Source organism: Cyrtonyx montezumae, unplaced genomic scaffold, assembly GCF_038088225.1.
Source record: "Cyrtonyx montezumae isolate F1298 unplaced genomic scaffold, pur_monq_1.0 scaffold_11, whole genome shotgun sequence".
Taxonomy (NCBI): domain Eukaryota; kingdom Metazoa; phylum Chordata; class Aves; order Galliformes; family Odontophoridae; genus Cyrtonyx; species Cyrtonyx montezumae.
In genome coordinates, this window is record NW_027071837.1 from 3303353 (window position 1) to 3321101 (window position 17749).

The following is a 17749-nucleotide window of genomic DNA, read 5'->3' on the forward strand; positions in this document are numbered from 1 at the left end:
GGGGGGGGGGGGTCTTTCTGCATGGCACCCGGACTTTGGCAGCAGGAACTGTTAAACCGAAGACAAAATCACACCCATGCTGCAGAAGACACCACTCGATGCTTCGTTGGTCTGTGCCTGCGGATGCACTCACTCATCGGCGCCCTCACAGCAGCCTGGAGAGAGCACTCTGAGCGGGGGAAGCCTGCCCCTCCTCTCTGCCATTCTCCTTTGAGGTGGAAATGATTTCCCCATCGCAGAGAGGAAGCAGAAGCTTACCAACAAGATAAGGCTCACACCGTCCGAGCAGGAGGAGGGGTCACTACGTCCGGGAGGTGCTGCTAAGGCAGCGAGGCTGTTTGTAAAGTTTAAAACACGTTTTACACGAATACACATCCTCAGTTACAAAAGCAACACGACGTCACGTCCTGAGACCCTAAGCCCTGAGGAAGATGCACCGCTTGTGCCAGGGTGCAGGTAACTCAATCCATGGCTTCACAAACGCGAGGCTTCTACCAGCATTAAGCCGACAGCACTCTCGGCTGAAAGCAGCTGTGTGTGCTCATCACTCAGCACAGCCACAGGGTGACCACGAGGAGCAGTGCTACGCTGGCACCAGGACCTGCACCCACAGCCACGCACAGAAGTGCCTGCGTGGAAAAAACAAGGCCAGTACGGGCTGGGACAACACCAGCACGTGCACTGAAACCAGAACAAATAACCTACATCCTCAAGTGCCCACCAGGAGAAACAGAACACACCGCTCGCCCCAGTTTGGTAATACAGGTATCTATTTTATTAAAAAAAGTTACAAACAGGTGGACTGGAGGGTTGTCTTACAAAATGACAAGAATGATTTCTACTGGAAAAAACTTTTTTTTGTGTTTTTTTTTTTTACAAAGCAGTATAGGTAATTGTTCCTTTTTTTTTTTTTTTTTTTTGCACTTGTTATTCCAGATTTCACCTATCACTGATAAAGATACAGTACATTAGATACATGATGTTAGGTTACATTTGTATTTGTAGAGCCCTACTGCAGTGATTTGAACAACTCCTAAACAGATGCCATAGTAAAGACGATACATATTTCATTTATCAGCCTCTTACTCTAATAAGCAACTTCACATGCAATCTATTGAGGAAGCCTAAAATAACTTTTGGTCCCTTTTTCCCCCCACAGTGTGCTGAAGCAACCATCTCTCGTTCTCCCAGTCCTGTCACTCTATGCTAGTTCAAGTTTCAGGTTTTTTCTTTTTTTTTCCTCTTTTTTTCTCTTTTTTTTCCCTCTTTTTTTCCTTTTTTTTTTTTTTTTTGGCTGAGGTCAATGGAAATGAACACTGCTTTGATAACTACCCATAGGAACAAACAACTTTTTCCCCCTTAGACAAAGGAAAACTCAGATCGTTATGAATTACTTTTATTTCCCTATTACTTCCTTACAACCTTAAAAAAAAAAAAAAAAAAAAAAGAACAACCACCACTCAAAAAAAGAAAAAAAAAAGAAAAAAAACCAACTACTCTGAGTACAAGGTTTGGTTTAATTTCGATATTAAAGTGCAAACCTAACTGGCAGCCTCAGCCCGTTCATCAAGTTTGTACAAACAGGGGAAAAAAAACCAAAACCAATGTTCAAGTAACCCCACAAGAAAACATCAGGTGTTGCAATACCCGAGCAGAACAGCTGCTCTTCTCCTCTGGGTTCAAATTCAATGCTGAATGCAGACTCAGAGTCTGCATTTCTGCTCAACGCTGCAATGCCAGCCTGTGTCACTACCAATGAAACACGTTCATGTTGAGATACTGTACTGGTGATCCTTTATTGTTTCAAATGCCATCATCCACAATACATGTTGTGAGTTTGAAACTGCTTCACCTCATATACCCATCACTGCTTTTACTGGAGCTTTTCTCAAAGGTATTTAGCTTTTACAGGGCGAGAATGTGCATTTCTAGAAGCATGTTCAAATGACTAAAGCTGGGCTCCTAAAAACCTAGAACTTTGGTGCAGTAGGTGAGCTGCAGTTATTAAACTTCTGCCAAAAGGAAAAAAATAAATCACACAATTTAAACCATGGCTAGAAAAAGCTCTCGTGTATGCAACGTGTTAATAAAACGGAACGAAAGCATTTCATCTGTTCTTTGTACATTTCCATTCTGCTCTTTATACCTGTGTTACTGTTAAGATTTTCAAGTATTCAGAGAAAAGGTTGATCAGGTAAACAACACGGAAGGCAATGGCTGTTTAAAGCACGCTCGCAGTTAGTATCACTGAAACCTGGTGCTTCTCCCCTTGTTACACCAACTTGTCTCTAATATTAAACTTGTTTATCAGGAAAACAAACAAACAAACTAAAAAGCAATTTGTGACAGTGCAAGAAAAACTTTTAACAAATATTGCTTTAAAATATTATTCAGAAAGACAAATATTAGGAACTATAAAATGTAAAGTGATCTTATTTGCATTAGATTTACATGTGCAGAGGTCCACCAGATGTCGCTTACTGTGCCAGGCAAAGCTGAGCTGCCCCACCAGGCACACAGCCCATTTTCAAGGATACATTATCCCTTTTCAAAGGCATAGAGAAGCTACTTGTAAACAAGCAAGTTGAGAAACCCAGCAGACGGAAAAGAGTGCTGCCATTTTTCAATGCTACAATTGTTGTGTTTGATTAACTGAGTTCAAGAAACCCACTACTGCCCCAAAAATAACAGCTGGAGACTTCACATCCCACTCCAAGAGATCCCTGCTGTCAAATCAGACTGGTTACAAACAGCATCACAGCTGCACTTGCCAAGAAAAGGGATACTACATCCACACAGCAGAGGTGCCTTCAGTATGACACTGTCACACGTAAACAAAAAGTCCCAAAGGATGACGACCACATCGGAGGAGAAAACTTTGCAAAGAGAAATAAGCACTGATGCGAGGTAATATACAGAAGTAACCATTTGTTTAAGGCTCAATTTATTCTCCATTAAAACTCTCTTTTAAAAGGCATTGAGTAGGTAATACTGAGTTTAAGTATTTAATAAATACAAGTTCAGAAATTGATTAAAGAAATCAATTAAAATATTAAAAATGAACTCTTGCATATTAGCCATTATATGAACTTAGAAAGCTATAAAAGGACTGATAGATAAAGAACAGACTTTAAACTTATGGTAAACATGCTAAGCATTCTGATTAAGGTGTGTGGATCCTGGAGGCCACCAACCTTATGCACTTAGATGTATGGCAATGTGCTGTAATAGAGACAGGTTTACCAAGGCTCAGCTCTGCAACCTGGGCTGAAAGTTCTCCAAAGCAGCATCTGTGCAAGTTTCCTCTGAGTTTTATCTGAAATGTAAACAAAATAAGCAATGAAAATCATAAGCAATACATACTCAAAGTGAGCTCAGCTGCTTCCAGGGCGTGGAACTAAGCTCCAGAGCAGTACTTCACACAGTGGCATTCTCCAAATCCTTTTCTTCTAACTCTGGCACTGAGAGGCGAGCAGGTAACAAGAGCCGTTCACTTCCCAACAGCTGCCTCCCCTAAGGGATGCTAAACTGTTTTTAAAGATCCCCAACAGCTAAGGGAGCTACAGTTCTCCTTGAGGGTGATACTGGTGGCAAGAAGGCCCTACACCACTGAGCAACGAAAGCAAAGGCACAGTGCACAAGCTCTGGGAACAGGCAGCTGAGCCAACTGATGTGCTTCTGACATCTGAGCTCTCAGCACTCAGATCCCCTGAATGACCATCAAAAAACACCCTAAACATTTCTCAGACAGCTTCACAGCAGGGCAGAACTGCGTGCTGCTGTTCTTAACTACACACAAAAAGGTAAATTTCACCAGCACTGCCAGAGATGTTTCTGTATTTCTGATGTTTGTGGGTTTTGGATGGGGAGGGTCCCCATACTGGTAGAAAAGGAAAAATAAAATCAAACCCAACCCAACAGCATTTAGCTTTCTGTAGTGGTACATTAGACCTACTTAATACATCTTTTATTTTTGCCTGGAGCAAAGGAGGCAAACCACCCACAGGGCAGCTCTTCATCCTACCAGGATTCGATGCACCTCAAAGCTTCACCTAAACCCAGCACCCAGCACTGTGGCCAGCAAAGAATCACATGGCACAGTAATAAGAGAAGCAAGTAATAGCTTCCTCAAAATGCTCCTTCATCATCCGTGCGTGTGCAAATCAGGAAACACCCAGTTTAGGTTTTTCATCTTTCCATTTGACCTTACTCACTACAGTTAGCACCATTTAGCACCAGGCAGGCTTTGCTTGCCCATGACATTCCTACGCTCCCCTCTGTGAGCAGGCAGAAGGGGGTGGGGGATGTTGAGCAACCTGGTAAGATGAATTTTTGTCTGTGTCACAAAGTCACACACAGAAGACAGCACACATTCAGATCTAAACCTTGAAGGGGTACTCTTCCTTCAGCACTTGGTAACGTCAGTTAGCCACAGGTGCTATTCAGCAGGATCAGTCTACCTCAACATCAAGTGCTCTCAATCTGTCCAGCGCCTCTAAAGAAGACCTTCAGCAACAGGCACTGTATTTCAAAGATGTAAAACATGAAATGCTGTGATACTGAAAATTCAAGAGAAATGCTGGAGTGAGCAACAGGGAGCAGCTACTGGGAACCTCACATCTCTGAATGCAAGAATGAGATGACAGAAGACCACTGCAGAAGCAGGATGGAGAGGGAAACAAGATCCAAGAACACATTTTAAAAGGAACTATAGGTTACTCTCATTACGTATGTGCTCCAGCCTTCACTTCACCAAAGGCTGCCTGAAACAGTAACTCAAAGACACGTTACTCAAAAAGTATTGTTAAAAACCCACACGATGTCCTGCTCAATACCTCAACGGATCGGTTGAGATACTGACCAAAAAGACTTCAGTGATAACTGCTAGTTCAACTGATACTGAAACAGCCTTAGATGTGACCAGGAGCAGTGCAAATTCTCACCCCTCCCTCAAGTTCCTCAAAGACAGAAGCACTGTCTCTGTGTACTTCAACCCTGACCTGAGTAACTGGTCCACACCAAAGCCAGCCCCCAGGCACCGACAGTCACACGCTGCAGAGGTGAGGACAGGACAGAGCCACAGCTCAAGTCCACTTCCCACACTCAGCTTTTGAAGGCAGCTGTTTCAACCTGCCAGGTTTCTTTTTACCTTGGAGGGGCCACTGCTCAAGCAGAGGTTTGAGAAGCAGTGCTTGTCCCTTGGATCACAGATAAGAACACAAGAGCAGATTACAGCTATCAGAGAACACCATCAGCAGCTCTCCTACACCAAAACACACAAGATATTCATTACCAGGCAGCAGTTAACGAGATCCTACCGCTAACTCAATCAAAGAGCAAGGATCGAATGGGAGCCAGGGATAAGAAAACATTCCCAATGTGGGAGGCTGAAGTGAGAGATCCTGGACAGAAGTATCTCCCAGAACGAAGGGAGCGTTTTGGTGCTAAAGGTTTTATGTGACTTCTTCAGCATGGCAGGATGAAAAAGATAGACATACTGCGCAGAAACCTAGGATAAAACACAGATGATTCTCTCCTGAAACAAGAGCGTGCTCAGCTTAGGAAACTCAGCCTGATTAGGCATCACTTAGAAGGATTCAAAGGGATAACACATCCCCTCTCACTTTCAAGACTGAACTTGGTATTTAACATCATGCTCCAAACTGTTTGGGTTACTCAGAAGCTTCTCTTAGAAGTAACCAACTCTAGAAATACAGATTTTATGGACAGCAGACCTGGTTTTGTGTCAGAGTTGAAGACAACTGCTCAGACTGAACCACTAGAACCCCAACAGAGTAACTTTTGGCTTTTGTGAAGCTGTCTTAGAACTTGCTGAAACTGCATTGCTATGATTGGCTGAAGATATTAACCCTGAAATACTTCATTTGTATTTTTCTCTGCTCCAGTACAAACAGTTTCCTCGCCTTCCAGCAAGCAAACCTCGAACCTGTACACACGGTGACAGCAGCCCTTCCTTACTTCACAGAACTACAGATAAAAACACCATGCTATCTTTAGTGTGACAGTACCAGGGTCACGAGTACCTAAAATTTTACACCCACAAAGCACTTGATAACAATCACAAAGACAAGCTTTGAGACTTCACTCTCTAACCTTACACTCAAGATTAAAGAGGATACATAGTCCAAAGCTTCCAGTAATAACCTATTTTCACTCTTGTCACTCAGACACAAGAAGCTCCTTTGACTTGAGTTACTAACACGGCAGTCAGAACGTAAGCTTTCATCAGCACAGCTGTCAAGAGAGGCAGATCCTTCCCCTGAATTCTCAAGTCCTCCTTCATCACTGCACTCGCCCCTACAGATTACATCAAGTTGTCTGCAGTCAGATGCAGCAGACAACTGTGGGCCTGACAGACCAGCTGGCTGCACAGAGAGGGCCCCCTTCCAGCAACAGGGGTTTGAGCTGGTGCTGAAACCACACCCACAGCAGCAATGAGGAAAACACAGGAGGGGGTTACAGAAGCACCTTGCACAGGAATGACAGAGCTGCTGCTTTCATGGGAGAAGCTGAGCCACTCACAGAGCTGGGCAAAAAGCATGGTGTGGTACAGAAAGCTGACCATGCACGCAAAGGGCCTCACAGAAGAATGAAAGCAATACCCAAGAGCAGTGAAGCCTTACTTCAGGGTCCCCTCTGAACACTGTACTCTTGCCACACCTCTTATGAGTCACTGCGAAAGCAGAGTCAGGCCTCGGGAGGCCATTTTATCATGTATTCTCTGCTCAGGAGTCTTTAGATGAAGAACACTTTGTACATGTCCTTGACCAGTACACGAAGGCTCCAAGCCACTCCTCACAGCCCAGGGAAGTTCTCTTAAACTTATTCCACTGATAAGACAAATGTACTCTAAGTACATTCAGTTTCTGTACAGCCTTTTTTTTTTTTTTAAGCAAGCTCAAAGTCTTCTCAGTACAATTAGTGGCAAACATAATCCCACTCAATTCCAAGGTAATTCACACTAACATGAAAATCATTCAGACACCAAACACAATGAAGAATCCCTGAAATATCACAGAAACATTAAGGATACAGTAACATCCAATACAGCGCTGACAGTCAAAACAGGTGCAGATGAGATCATCAACTTTGTTGCACTACAACATTGCTACAAGCAAAGGCAGGGTCCCCTGAACCAACCTTAGGGCAGTAAGGCAAGGAGTCCATGTGGCTAGAGTACTTCTGCACAACAAAATGCACCAGCTCTCAGAGGAAAGCCACCTCCAAACTTACACTACTTCATTTCAGGCTCCTTGGCACGTTTTATCTTACTTAACCAGCACGCTTATACGCTTCAGTTAGTTACGAGTGTTCAACCAACCTGCTCTGTATGGCCATGACTGAGGTTTCTCTTAACTTCTCTCACTGGACGATGCAAGTTGTACAACACTGATCTTGTTTTTCAGGCAGGGAGGCATAGTTCATTTGCCTGACGATCTCAGCAAACAGTTCATCCACCATCGTTTTGCTCTTGGCTGACGTCTCCATGAAGGGACAGCCCCACTCCTGAGCCAGAGCTCTGCCTTCTGCAGACAACACCTCTCTCTCCGACTCCAGATCCACTTTGTTCCCCACAAGGATCAGAGGGACTTTCTCGTATCTCTTCACCCGGACAATCTGGTCCCTCATTGGCTTGATGTCCTGATCAAACAATCCAAGCAGTTAGTACGTGCAAGTCATCAGGTGAAATCACTATATAACCACTACACAGAAGCACATTTAACCAGCCATCACATGCTGCTGAATATCAACTACGTTTCAAAGATTTATTAAACTCATAACCACGTGGATCTCCAACTCACAGGAAGGTCTACACCCACCTTTAATTTATTATTATTATTATTAATTTTACACGAGCTATGCTTACATTTTATAAAACACATCTACAAAACCATAAGAGAGCCTTGCAGTTCAGCTGGAGGAAGACACAGTGCAGCTGCTTTGAGAAGGTTGATTTCAGTTTTCTAAACAAATTGTCTCGAGTCTAACGACAGCAAGCCTGTAACACTAGCAATATCACACCACCACACAGCCCATTAGGAAGTTTGTGTTCAGTTTACAGCTTGAGAAAACCAATAACTTAAATAGTCTTCTCACTTGTGGGATGCTTAAAAGAATTCATTGTGAACACACTTAATCACATGTAAGTAACCAAATTAGATGCTGCAAGGAGACTGTATTACCTAGAGATGCATTTATTCAAGCCTAAGCTAACATCAGGAGTTTGCTCTTTCAAGTCTGAGTCAGCCTCCTCTGCCCTCTGACTGTTTTAAATCACTATCAGTGCCAGTCACCAAGTTCTGCAAATTCTTGCATAGCTCTGAGACAAAGCAATTCAGCTCTTGAAGTCACAACTGTGTAAAAGAACTGCAGATTGGTTTACACCTACAGGCTTTGGAGCAAACATGCTGCAGACAGATAAGAACAACTAAATATTAACAGGGTGGACTGCTGGCTGTATGGCCATTCCTTGAACAATGGGGAGTCACTGGTCCCCAAAAATATGCGAAAACAAAGGGAGAAGCATCCCAACGTTTTCCAAAGGGATCATGCTTGCAGCTTATAAGTTCATAAGTTCATAAGGTTGGAAAGGACCTATAAGATCATCTAGTCCAACCATCCTCCTATCACTATCTCTACCCAACTACTAAATTAAGTCCTTTAGCACCTCATCTAAACGCTTCTTGAACAGCGCTAGGGATGGTGCCTCAACCACCTCCCTAGGCAGGCCATTCCAGTGCCTGACCACTCTTTCAGAAAAGAAATGCTTCCTGAGGTCTAATCTAAATCTTCCCTGGCGCAACTTGTGGCCATTCCCTCTCGTCCTGAAGAAGTACAAGTCCAGCTTGTACTCAGCTACACGGAATCCTCTGCTGAGATAAAGCTGAGCCCTCAGAAGCAGCAGACATTCTGCTTCAGTGGGGGTGTGTGAGGTTTCTCCAAGCAGCTGGAAAACGCCCAACTTAGAAACCAAAGCCAACGCAGCAGTTGCAGATCCCTGCATTGTATGCAGCGCTGCTACGTGCACATTTCCCTTCAAATAAAGCCTCAAGCCCACAGGCAGCTTTGAGCTGCTGAGAGCTTCCATTTTTTGTGAGTTTTAATGGTAGGAATGAGATCCAGAGCCGTGCATTATCCCACAGGGCTCGCTTCTCCTCAGCACACCACCCACGCTGCCAGAGCACTGAGCTCGTGCTGGACACGATTAGGGGGAAGCAGGGTGTGGATAAGAGCAGCTGACCGAGCAAGTCTCGATCGAAGAGCAAAAATTCTCTCTTCAAAAGCAACTTTAGAAAGACGCCTTTTAAGAAGGGGAGGGGGGGGGGAAGAAATAAAATATTAAAAAAAAAAAGGGGAAGCGTTGGTTTTGATATCGAGTGATCTCTTCGCAGAAGGGGATTGCCAAAGCATTTCTAACAGGGAAGTGGGAGCGGGTCATTGTTCTCCAGCACTGCGCGGTGGTGGCAGCCCCGCACGGCCCTCTCAGAGGAAGGCCGAGCCCACGCTTCCTGCCGAGCGCGGGGCCCGGGTCCCCCCCGGCCCGGTTACCTGGAAGGACTGCTGATTGACCAGGCTGTACACCAGGATGAAGCCCTGCCCGTTTTTGATGTAGAGGTCGCGCATGGAGGCGAACTGCTCGGTGCCCGCCGTGTCCAGGATCTCCAGCACCGAAGGGGACGAGTCCACCTCGATCTCTTTGCGGTAGAAGTCCTCGATGGTGGGGTCGTACTTCTCGATGAAGGTCCCGGTGACGAACTGCACCGTCAGGGCGGACTTCCCCACCCCCCCGCTGCCCAGCACCACCACCTTGTACTCCCGCATCGGGCCCCGCTCGCCGCTCCCCCGCCGGGCCCGGGCCTAGGGCAGGCGGCAGCGCGGCCCTCGCATAGCCCCGGCCCGCCTGACGAGAAGGGCGAGGCCCCGCCGCTCCCGCGCCGGCCTGAGAGGGAGAGACAGCCGTTAGGGCCCGGTGCCCCGCCGCTTACCGCCGCGCCTCACTCCATCGCACCGCGGGAACCGCCCGGCAGCGGCCAGCCCCGCCCGGAAGGGTTACGCTGCGGCACCGAAGGCGCGCCCCTCCCCGACCGCTCCGCGCGGGTCACTTCCGGCCGCGTGCGGCCCCGCCCCCTTCGGCGTCTGACGTCACCGCGGCGAAAGGGGCGGGTTCGGGCGCGGCACTGAGGAGCGGGGGGGAGGGGGGGACGGCTTTGCGTGTGGCACCGCCCCAAGATGGCGGGCGGAGCGGGGGGTCGGTACCGCCCCGGGGCCGTGTGCGGTGTCCTTCGTCCGCTGCGCAGAGCGCTCAGGTCTTACAGGACCAGCTGAGGGAGCTGGGATTGTTCAGTCCGGAGAAGAGGAGGCACAGGGGAGACCTCACTGCACCTCACTGACCTCACTGCAGGGTCATGAAGGGAGGTTGTGATGAGGAGGGGTTCGGCCTCTTCTGCCAGGTGAACAAACAGGACCCGAGGGAACGGCCACAAGTTGGACCGGAGAAGGTTTAGACTGGACGTAAGGAAAAGCTTTTTCTCCCAGAGAGCAGTCTGGCACTGGGATGGCCTGTGCAGGGAGGTGGGGCAGTCACCATCCCTGGCAGTGTTCAGGAGGCTACGAGATACGGTTTAGCAGCTTGTGGCAGCAATGGTTGGATGGTTGGACTAGATGATCTTGCAGGTCCTTTCCAACCTTGTGATTCTGATTCTTCACCAGCCCCATAACCATAAACACTGCTTTCTGCTTCAGCTCCTTCTGAGTACGATGACCTATGTCATAGGGGCTGGACATGTTCACCTGGCTGAGCCTCCTAATTCCGGGCCTTTGCAGCAGCACTACCTGCAGAGACACTTTCCTCCTTTACCAGTTTCTCCTGTCAACGTGGAGATGACTCAGAGTCAAGTTCTGAGGACCCTTCCCTGAAATTTCTTGTTTCTGCTAGGCTGCTTTTACCTTTAGTAGCACTACAAGGCTTGCTTGCACCTAAAACAGAGGGATGTTTCCAAAGTAATTACTGATTCTGGGGATGCACTGAGTTACAGCTGGACAATCCCAGTCACCTCCCCAGAACCCCCAACCTTGCAGTGCTGGCACAGCTCGCTCTCACTAGCACCAACTTCCCCAAAGCTGATGGGATGGGGATGGCCTCAGACCTTCCCGTGTCAAATCACCAGCACATGTGACAGCCTCTCCCTTTCTGAATGTAGAGAGGCTTCCAGGCTGTGCTGTCGTGGGGTGAAGCTGAAAATATGCCTCTCTAAGGCTCAAAAGCCTGAAGGCAACAATGAACAAATAAACCAACGCTGTTGTTTTACGCCTTAAGTGAAAGGAAAGGTGGAGGAAGGTAAACACGCTGTCAAGATATATGGAAGAGTTGTGAAGGTAAAGCAATTTAAAAGTGACACCTAAGAGAAGAGTTCTTTCAAAATTCCAGAGCTTTCCCCTTTTTAATCATATTCCTGCAGCAATTACAATTCAAATGCTACAGCAGTGTGCAAACCTGTGCAAGAGATGCAATAGCAGAATGAAGCAGCTAACAATCAACTAGAGGGCAACTGTCCGCTTCGTTCTCATTGCGGGGAGAGAATAAAACCTAAAATTCAACCCGAGTGGGGATTTGTGAGGACACTGCATGCCATGCCCCATCCCTGTGCACTCTCAGTACGAGTGTACTGGCAGAGCTGCAAGCAGTGTCCAGACAGACAGATTCTCCCCAGACTGCATTTGCAAAGGCTAACGAAACTGCTGCGAGGCGAGAACGCAGCAATCTCATTAGGAGACGCTTTATCAGCCTTCCTGGCGAGGGAGGGCCATGGCACAGAGCTGCACCTCCTCCTTGCCAAAACTGTCAGCTCCCCTGGAAGCTGCACCTGCCTGCCTGGAGGTGAGCCAGGCAACAGCCAGGAGCTGCACGGTGCCCTGACAGCGACGGCCCGGAGAGCTCATGGCACACGACGTGGGGAGGTGGACCAGCAGCCCCTGGGCTCAGAGCCCTGCTGCTCCCAGAGCCTGGCCTGGAGCCCTGGGCTCGAAGATGGGGAAGCTCCTTGAAGCCTCACTGGAGAAAAGTGAGGCTCAAATAGGATGGAATTGCAAAGCAGCTCATTTCTCAACTTAAAAAACAGAGTTAATATTTGCCAGCCAGGATGAAGAGCGGCGGGGACCATCAGCAGGCTCAGAGGGGCTCGCTGTGCTGCTGGGGGCTTGCTGGGTCTCTGTAGCAGTTGCCTGTGGTCATCAGTCTTCTGTTGTGTGCTTTATGAACTCACTTGAGATCATTTTTCAAAGCCAGCAGTCCGAGCCCAGCAGTGTCCCCGCCCTCAGCAGCAAGGGGCTGCTGGCTGCTCCTGTTGTGCAGAGCTGTGCTTCGGCATCTCAAAGAATTCCCTAATTTGTGCAGTCTGGAGAGGATCAAACCATGGGCTGATGAAAGTGAGCGTGCTCTGGTGGGGCTGGCACTCCCCCTCGGCCTCCGGTGCAGCCAGCTGCCTGGCTGGTCCTGTGGGTGGACAGACAAAGCCCTGCAGGTAAGCAGCCGTTGGGCACCGTGCAGTTGGCAGAACCCAGGTGAGCCCAGGCACCAGGGAAAGGGTGCTCTCTCCTCTGCCCTGTGCTGCAGCAGACCCAGAAGCTGCCTGGACTGAGCCCCTACTTCTGCCCCAGCACACTCCTATTTCCCTCATCCCAGTGGGGCCCATCTGCTAGTCCAGCTCGATGGCCCAGGAGGTTTGGGGATGCAGGTCTGAGATGCTGGGGGACAAGGGGAGCAGAGCTGCCTCCCCAGCCTCACAGCAGACCCAGGTGGGAGGGATGCTCCCTCGTTTTGTGTCCCGTGGTGCAGATCGATAATGCTGCAAAGAGGAAAACCTTCCTGCCTGATCACCCCAGCAGAGGTCGGATGAGGCAGCGTGGTCTGGAGCGGTCCTGTTCCCTCTGCTCCTGCCCTGTGCCAGGACAGGGCTGCCCAGTGGTGGGTGTTCGTGACTCATTATCTCTGCTTGCATCCTGATGACACATTTATTGCCAGCAGGATGGGCCTCCTGCCAGCCTGGCTGCCTCGCAGGAGGGAGGGAGGAAGGGAGGGAGGCTGGCTCTGCCAGAGGCAGGCACAGCTGGCCAAGCAGGCAACAAGCACCTTCCCCTCCTGCAGTACCCATTGTGCCCCAGCCACCGTGCTGGCAGCGGTGGGGCCACGGTGACAAACACCTTTAAAATATTCTTTGTTAAGTGAGAAATCTGACTCTGCTTCCCCCGTATCAAGCCTTAATACAGTTCAGACCTAAATACAGCACTAATGCAAAAGCTTAAAGGATTTCCCATAATTGAACAAAGCTGGCAGAAGGGCAAGAGCATGGGAGGGTGACTGCAGTCCACTTTCCCCCCATTGCTGCCCAAATCTGGCCACAGCCCCACCCTCAGAGTGAGAATTAGAAAGTCTTCCAAGTATTCACCCTCACCACGAGAGACAGCCCGAAGCATGGCCACGGGGGGGCTGCTGCCTCTTGTTCAGCTCAGCTGGGCAGGAGTGAGGGGCACTCGGTGATGCACGCAGGGCCAGCTGCTGTACAAGGGGTCAGCCCCTGCAGTTCTCTGCCCCTCTCTAGGCAGGCTCTTAAATTCCCCACCCCACTCTTTGGCACAAGCTGGGTCACCCCGTTTGAGCGATGCCATCAATTAAATACTCACAGCGGCCTCTGCAGCTGCATGGAGCAGGAGTGCCCCTGGCAGATGGGATGTGCTGATGTGGTGTGCACAGGGCTGGTCTGCCCTGGATAAGCCCCAAGTCCCAAGTCATCATCGGCATCCCCTGGCCACTCCGAGTCCCCCAGCCTGCCCCACTGTCCCTGAGGGAGCTGTGCCACTTTGGCATGGGCACTTGAGGTCACCGAAATCAGAGACGCTCCCTAGCAAACAGAGGAAAGAAAGTAGAAGTGATGGAGCAGGACCTGGGGCCAGTGGGGCAGTGGCATATCCCCTGGCACAAAGCAAGCCCCTGAGCCCCGGTCTGGCTGAGGGAAGGGTCCAACTGCTGCCCTGGGGGACACAAACACCAATCCCTCCCTGCATCCCCGGGCACCCCAGGGCTTTTGCCAGGAGCTGCTCACAGTGGGAGCCCTTCCAGTCACTGCAGATGTGGGGCAGAATAGGGGCAGCTGGCAGGGACATGGCACACAGAAGGGAAGCCTGGGCCAGCCAGAGCCACTGCCTGCACACAGGCACTGCAGCAGAACCCACACCACTGAGATCAGCTGAATTATGGCAGCACTGAGCATTAAAGCAGCAGCTGCATTGATTATAAACACAGGATTCAAGAACACGGTGGCTGCAGAGGACAGGAAGGCAGCAGCAGCTCCTTTGGGATGGCACGGGTAACATTTACGAGCAAACCATTCACATGCACCGTGGAGCGAAGCGGAAATACCTCTGCACGATGCAGGTGTGGCTCTGAAGAAATCCTCGGTGCAGCATCGCACCCTCCTGCGTGGCTGCGGTGCTCCTCACTGCAGCAGCTGCTGTGCCATCACCCCGAGCTGGATTTACACCTCCAGATCCTGAACGAGCTGCAGCGGTGGGGAAAGGACAGCTGCTGCTGCACCGATGGGCAGAGACAGCCTGCAAAAGGCACAGCGAGGAAAGGGCAGAGGCATTTGCAGCAAAGATCTCCCAGCCCAACCCGGCCCAGCCCGGAGGAGCGCCCGCTCCTTTAAGCCCATCTGCACGGCCTTTGGGCTGCAGCTCTTTCCTCCTCCAGGAAGGTCCCTCTGCCCTCACACAGCCCAGGGCCCTTCTCAAGGATCGACTTTTTGGGGAGATGCTCTCCAGGGAGGGACCCACGTGGGCTGAAAGGGACAAACTTATCCACTGGCAGCGATCACAGCTCAGCCTAACACTGAGAGCTGTTTGTAGGGCTGCAGCTTGCCCTGAGTGGAAGGGTTAACTGGCTGCTTTTACTGGAGAGGATATTTTAAATCCGCAACTCACTGGGGATTAGCCAAATGTTTCTTTCTCTATCCTCCTTTTCCTTCTAACAAATAGATCAAAGTGATCTATTTATCCAGCACTAAGTCCAGATTGAGTAAAAACTGTCTGCCTTTGGACCACGGAGGCCCATCTGAATATGGAGCAAACCCTGAAAAATAGCTATTTTCCCTACGTTTCCCACTGAAGCTTTGACAGCCAAAGAACTAAATGGAGATTTTTATTAAACTTGGCTTTCCTGCACAAACATGCCCCAGCGGAGAGGAAGACAGATAGGCCGGGTGCTGCTGTATTTCCGAATGACACTTGCCATAAATACAGTATCATGGATGGTGCCCTCGGGTTCTTTAATCCGACTTCATCCATAAAGCACTGTCCCAGCTCAAGACAATCAGCTGCACCCGGGGCTTACAGCAAGGAGCACTGCCAGCTCGCTTCTTCTGGCCTCCTTGTTCCTCCTTCCCATCCCAAACTCCAGTGCTGCTGTACCCAGGCTGGCAGGGCCGGGCTGTGCTGGGCTGCTGTCAGCAGGAGGCAGGATGTGCCACCCCCACCAGGCTGCAGTGCAGTCGTGCAGCTCTGTCCTGCAGGGCCGGGAGCCCACGGCCACCCCGGGTGAACTCGGTTTGGACTCCTTGAAGAGCTGTGGATGCATCACGCCCTCTGACAGATGGGCCCCAACGTTTAAACCCAGCACGGTTTTTCAGCCTGAAGTCTTGAGCTTCTTCAACTGGAACAGCGTTGGCAAGCAGAGAAAGAAAAGCAGAGGAAAGTTGGGAGTGAAAACAGCACGCGTTAGGAAAGGGTCCCACACCATTACTGGAACACCAGAACACTCACTGCTTGGAAGTTTCAGCTTTCCCTGTTCTTCTTCGCTTTCAGGAACAATTCAGAGATGTAACTGTGCCATCAGATCGGGAAGGAGTCATTTATAGAAAAAAAAAATCCACGTGGCCCTGACACACAAATAGAGTCAATTAACCTGCGAGAAGGCAAGGAAGCAGGCTGATGAAAGAGGGGCAGTTATATTATTTGTCCTGGCCTCGGTCTGTCCTCTCTCAAAGTCAACAGCACGTCCTACTAAAGGCGATGGGGAGCAGTGCTGCTCCAGCAGCCCGATGTCCGTTTTCAAGCTCCTGCTCTTCCCTGGCAGCAGAATCTTGAACACCTCTGGGAATGGAGGTCCTTGCTGTCCACGCAGCTTGCACGTTGCACGTGAGATGCAGGAAGGATCTGTTGCACAGATCTGGACTCCCACAATCTGAGGTCTCTAGTCTTGCAGCAGCCTGAGTGCTGCGGCCCAAACGGGACAGATGTGAGAGCCCGTCCTGCCAGAGCCTCTCTGCAGGGCACAGCCGCTGTGCGGGAACCCGCCGGTGGAGGGCAGAGCTGGCGGTGACAGAGCGGCCCTGCAGCCCCGTCCCACTCCTCGTGCCGTCCCCAGCACTCAGAAGGGGCAAAGAAACGAGCAGTGGGGGTCCGCAGGCAGAGCTCTGCCAGGAGAGCGGCCCCACAGACAGCACAGCAGCCGGCAGCGCCTGCAGGAACCCAGCACTGCCCAAGGGACATCACTGCTGTGCTGTGCACAGCTCTGACCTCGTCCCTGCTCACACACACAGACAGGGTTAAACACGGCACGCCACGCGTGTCCCAGCGGGTCTGAGGCACGAGAGAAACCAGAAGGCGGCATCTGGAAAGTTTGGCTTTTATTTCTCTAAAATACAAACTTCTCTGTGGCGTTACTAAGTTCAATAGGACAGGCCCGATGCGCCCCGTGAGGAGGAGCACGGGCTACAGAACTCAAAATGCCCAAGGGGTTTTCTGGAAAGAAATTTATTCTGTTGTTCTACACTTGAGATATAACATTGAATCAAATCCATTCGTCATGATATTATTTTATTTTATTTTCTTTTTACATCAGAACCTTTAAAGACGGGGACCAAGAAATCAGAACTCGGAAAGTTCTTAACTCCTATGAATGCGTAGATATGGATCCATTAAAAAAAAAAAAACCAAACCAACAAACAACAAAACCAAAAAAATAATAATAACATAACCGAGAATTTTATACACTTTATTAAAAGATCAAAAAAATAAACAATAACAATATAGAAGGAACATACTAAAATGAGTAGCATTACGCACATCTCTAAAGCACGTACAGGCACTACAGCAATATAACGTGGCAAAAAGGAAAAGAAATGCCAAGCGTACACGCTGTGGGTAGCAGTTGAGGGAATGAACTGTCGTGTTATGGAACTGAAACACTGCATCGGCCCATGCCTGAGCCGGAGGGTGTTTCGTTTCTCACAATGCCACAGGCTAACTGCAGCTGTTTGTATGTATGCTGAACTATGCCATGAGATTGACACCTAACGTTTCTCTTAACGCTGTTGTACCAGAAATGCCTATGAAAAGAAGAACTGCTTCACATATCTACTTCACACAGCACGGTGTAGTTTGTATGCACTTAAATTAGAAGTCGACCATTCTGGAGGACAAACATCCCCCGTTTGATTTCTGTGACTGCCTACAATACAGTTCTCTACGTGTGCAGAAGAAAGAAGCGATCTGTTGTCAGGTGACACGGTCAGGAGCGCGGGGAGCTTCGTTTTCATGACGTAAAATAAAAACGTAATTAAAAGAAAGCTAATTGGAAAGGAGAAAAAAAAAAAACCCCAAAACAAGAACAACAAATCCCATAACCCAATCTAAGAATGGTCTTATCATCCCCTCATCTGCTAGGATACAAAAG

The 17749-nt window shown here is 49.2% G+C and overlaps 1 protein-coding gene across 1 annotated transcript; it reads right to left on the reverse strand.

The window, feature by feature from the left end:
* Positions 1–752: 752 nt before the first annotated feature.
* On the reverse strand, positions 753–9934 carry RAP2C (RAP2C, member of RAS oncogene family). Its single transcript, XM_065729390.1, has 3 exons — positions 9571–9934; positions 7343–7662; positions 753–3316 (listed from the first exon to the last, which is right to left on the reverse strand). The coding sequence occupies exons 1-2, from the start codon at positions 9841–9843 to the stop codon at positions 7384–7386; spliced, it is 552 nt and encodes a 183-aa protein (XP_065585462.1). The 5' UTR covers positions 9844–9934; the 3' UTR covers positions 753–3316; positions 7343–7383.
* Between the last annotated feature and the right edge of the window lie 7815 nt (positions 9935–17749).

Coding starts and splice junctions, on each gene's coding strand:
- RAP2C (XM_065729390.1), bottom strand. CDS start 9,843: ATGCGGGAGTACAAGGTGGTGGTGCTGGGCAGCGGGGGGGTGGGGAAG. Junction 7,663..9,570: donor TCAATCAGCAGTCCTTCCAG/GTAACCGGGCCG, acceptor TTGTTTGATCAG/GACATCAAGCCAATGAGGGA.